The following is a 3,756-nucleotide window of genomic DNA, read 5'->3' as shown; positions in this document are numbered from 1 at the left end:
GCACGACGCGCTCGTGTCGCTCCAGGCCAAGCTCCAGGCGGCGTTTCCCGAGTGCGACCATGACAAGCGAGCGTTCGCACCGCACCTGACGCTGGGCCAAGCAGAGGGCGGAGTCCAGGCCACGGCGGCGCTGCGAAGCGCGATGGAGGCCCAGCTGCTACCGCTGCCGCCGTGGGCCATTGCGAGCGTCGTCGTCCTCGAGCGCAACGGACGCGACGACCCTTTCCGCGTCGTCCATCAAGTGCCGCTGCGCGGGTAATCATCGCATCGAGAAAACAAAACATAAAATAAATAATCAACAAACTGTAAATCCCAAAATGTTGCCTTTTCCTTGACGCCATCCCTTTCGCGTGAGAGGCAGAGAAGAACGCATCAATTGCACTCTCCCAATGGAATACTGCATGGCGATCTTCCTGCCGTGGCTGCACCAAGTCCGCGCGGTCGCCACGTTTGCGCACGCCGTGTCGACGTCGACAGACCCAGGCGCCAACTACTTGATCCAGCACAGCACCGGCTCGGGCAAGTCGGTCACGCTGGCGTGCTTGGTACGCTCGTATCCAGTTCCACAATGATCTCGCATTCATTCGGGTACTGTCGTAGGCGTATCAGCTCCTCTACACCTCGGATGCGTCGGGTCATGGGTTTCACACCATCATTATCCTCGTCGATCGCATCAAGCTCGATCAGCAGCTTGGCGACACGGTCGAGGCCTTCATGCACCAAAATGGCATGGAAGTCATCTACCGCGCCGAGAGCATCGAGCACCTCAGCGCGTTTGTGCGCAAGTCGGACGACCAAAAGGTCATTGTGATCACAACCCACAAGCTCAGCCAGCTCGTCAACGACAAGGTGCTTCTGGCGCGGCTCTTGCATGCATCAACCGCAGGCAGCAGCGCCACGTACAAGCACCTCGCGATCCTCGCCGACGAGGCCCACCGGTCGCACACCTCGTCGACGCGCGTCTCGATCGACACGGTCTTCCAAACACTCTCCACCGATGCGTGCAAGACCATGGTACAATAAAACTCCCTTTTTAGTATGAGTTATCGTCTCATTCAATGCGACAGGTAGTATGTGGGCTTTTCGGCGACACCGAGTGTCCAGGCGCTCGAGCTCTTTGGCTGTGGGGTGGACCCGCGTGCGCCGCTCGACACGCACTCGCTCTCGGTCGCGATCGCCCACAAGCACATTGTGGACGTGCTGTCGCAGACGACGTTTCTGCAAAGCCGACTTAGGTCGCCGTCGATCCTCGCCAAAGTCAAGTCGATGATGCAGCACTTTGTTCGGCTCAAGACCAAGGCCGTCTTTGGCAAGGTATGGTATTCCGCTTTTGTGGTATATTCAGTGATTGAGGGGTCTCTGTGGGTGTAGTGTCTGGTGGTCGTGCGCAGCCGCAAGGACGTGGTCGCGTACCACGCTGCGATCCAGTCGTACATGACGGCGCAGTACGACGTGCTTTGATTTTCTTCTTTTCTTATTCTCTTCTTATTCACATTTTTTGAAGAAAAAAAAGACAACTGATGACAATAATGATAATGTAGGGGATGGCCGACCCAAGTCTATAGTACCTTCAGTGCATTTGACGGCCTCAGCGAGAAGCAGCTCAACACAACGTGCACCCTCTCGCTGGCCGACGTCATTGTCGTCTGCGACAAGCTCGACACGGGCTACAACGAGCCGGCATTGATCGCCATGTACATTGACCGCCCGCTCTCGCGCCATGCACATATTGTGCAGCTGCTCAGCCGTTTGAACCGTGCGCGCGACGGAAAGGATCGCGTCCACGTCGTCGACTATTGCAACCATTCGCTGACGGTATTTTATCATCTTTTGTTCAACATGTAGGGCTAGGGTGCACTGATCTACGTGTAGATTCGGGCCGCGTTTGCCGCCTATGCCCACGCCAAGGTGCTCTACACGCGCAAGACGGACCGCCGACACTGGCGCCGCAGCTACGAGATGACCCGACTCTTGCTTCTCGAGACACTGCCGGGCTACCTTTTTCAAGGAACCGCGTACCTGGGGCAGGCGGCCCCGCCGACACCATCGCAAGTGGCTGCTCGCGTCGCCACGTTGGATGCGGATGTGACAAGTCAGATCCGATGTGGTCTCAAAACGTATGCGGAAGCGTCCCAGGCGCTGGGAACCGAGTGTCCGCTGCTGCCCATGACGTGGGTGGGGGGGGCACTCAAGGCCGCGCTGGATCGCCTTGGAAGAGACAAGGCAGACTCGGAAGACGACAGCACTGAGCCTGGCAACGACGAGATGACATGTGACGTCATGTACGACGGTCCGTTGCCGTTTGATTCGGAGGTAACTGGAGACTCTGGATATACAGCTAAAATGAACGAACCTAGACACTGCGTGGGCGGTACGGCTACCTCCATGCGCTCCTCTCAGGCGACACGAAAGCAGCGTGCCAGGAGGTCCGTGAGTCACCCAAAGATGCGCTCGACAAGAGAATCGCCTCAGTGCGCGCGGCTATGCAGAAGGGTGCACCGTAAAGCTTTAAAGCAACCTCCTTTGGTACCGCTTGTGGTTAGGGTACTGCGTTGGAGTCTTGGTCGATTGTGCTTCTTCTCAACACAACTGTGCTTCTTCTCAACACAACTGAGGTGTTATGAGGCTTACGGTACTAGAACTTAGAGCTCTTTTCTTGATTGGAATGATTCCGCCGGCGTACCCCGGCATCCCAAATATGCTGACAGCCAAGCCAAAGTGAAGGCGCTCTACGTCCCGTACGAAAGACATGGGATCCTTCCTTGGATTTTGATAACTTGATCGTACAAATACAGGTAAGCATAAATGGGAACAAAGTGTTGATTATCGTAGAGGGTAGCAATTGAAACAAGCGAATTGCATGTAGGCACAAACAAGACGAGCATGGGTAGCGCTTTACGCCGTGCACCACTTGGTGCCGTACTCGGCGGCGAGGTATTCGCAGTATTCCTTGTCGTAGTCGGCCGTCAGACACTGCGACGCGGCGGGGTAGTAGCAGCCGTTGCAACCGTTGCAGTCGCCCTGGGGCTTCTTGGTGGGCTTGGGCAAGGGCTTCTTCGTAGGCTGGGGCATCGGCTTCTTCGTCGGCTGCGGCTGGTTGGAGGTCGGCTGCGGCTTGCCACTCATCGGCGAGTACGACGGCGCTTCAGCCACGTTGCACATGCCCTTGCCGCTCACACCGCGCTTGAGGTACATGTAGCCTTGCTCGCCCCAGCCCGTGCCCCACGAGTTCTTGATCTTGAAGTGCTGCTGGCCGTCCTTGGTGCCGTAGCCGACAGCAATCACTGCGTGGTCCGACTGCGCACCCGGGCAGCTCTGCACGACGCCGCTCTTGTAGTTGCGCCACACGTTGTTGCCGGCCTCGACGACGACCGTGACGGGCTGCTTGTCGAGCGCGCTCTGGAGCGCACTCTCGCCTTGGATATCGACGGCCTTGCCGACGTTGACCTTGGTCTTCTGGCAATCCTTGCACTGGCCGTTCTGGTTGGAGCTGCCCGAGGCGTACGGAAAGCCCGACTCGGTACACAAACCCGTCTGCGCAATGTAGTCGAGCGCCTTGTTGGGCCAGCCGCCCTGGCAGCCGTAGCCCGCGCTCGAGGCACAGCTCACGAGCTGCTGCTCGGAAAAGTCGACGAGCGACCCGGTCATTAGGCAGTGTGCGGCTTCGACAGCACCCACGGCCGCAAACGACCAGCACGAGCCGCAGCTACCTTGGTTGCGCACGGGTGACATGCACTTGTTGGTGTCCAGTCGACG

General features: G+C 57.9%; 3 protein-coding genes across 3 annotated transcripts in view; all 3 read left to right on the top strand.

Annotated features, from left to right (window-relative positions):
- The window catches only part of SPRG_22329 (hypothetical protein), a gene marked incomplete at both ends in the record, with an annotated part of 574 nt that extends 315 nt beyond the window's left edge, over positions 1-259 (top strand). Inside the window, one exon of the mRNA XM_012353321.1 lies at positions 26-259. Coding sequence (XP_012208711.1) covers positions 26-259 — 234 coding nt within the window. The remainder of the gene's footprint in view (positions 1-25) is intronic.
- A 142-nt stretch (positions 260-401) lies between these two features.
- SPRG_21305 (hypothetical protein) lies at positions 402-1,845 on the top strand (the record flags this gene model as incomplete). The annotated part of the gene is made up of 5 exons (XM_012353320.1): positions 402-545; positions 601-1,014; positions 1,072-1,314; positions 1,372-1,445; positions 1,542-1,845. 5 exons carry the CDS (start codon positions 402-404, stop codon positions 1,843-1,845), a joined length of 1,179 nt encoding a protein of 392 aa, XP_012208710.1.
- Positions 1,846-2,265: 420 nt separating this feature from the next.
- Positions 2,266-2,504, top strand: SPRG_21304 (hypothetical protein; the record flags this gene model as incomplete). Its single annotated transcript, XM_012353319.1, has 2 exons — positions 2,266-2,313; positions 2,358-2,504. 2 exons carry the CDS (start codon positions 2,266-2,268, stop codon positions 2,502-2,504), a joined length of 195 nt encoding a protein of 64 aa, XP_012208709.1.
- Positions 2,505-3,756: the final 1,252 nt, after the last annotated feature.

The sequence above is a fragment of the Saprolegnia parasitica genome (assembly GCF_000151545.1).
Source record: "Saprolegnia parasitica CBS 223.65 unplaced genomic scaffold supercont2.120, whole genome shotgun sequence".
NCBI lineage: Eukaryota > Oomycota > Saprolegniomycetes > Saprolegniales > Saprolegniaceae > Saprolegnia > Saprolegnia parasitica.
This window is presented reverse-complemented; position numbering and strand designations above follow the sequence as displayed.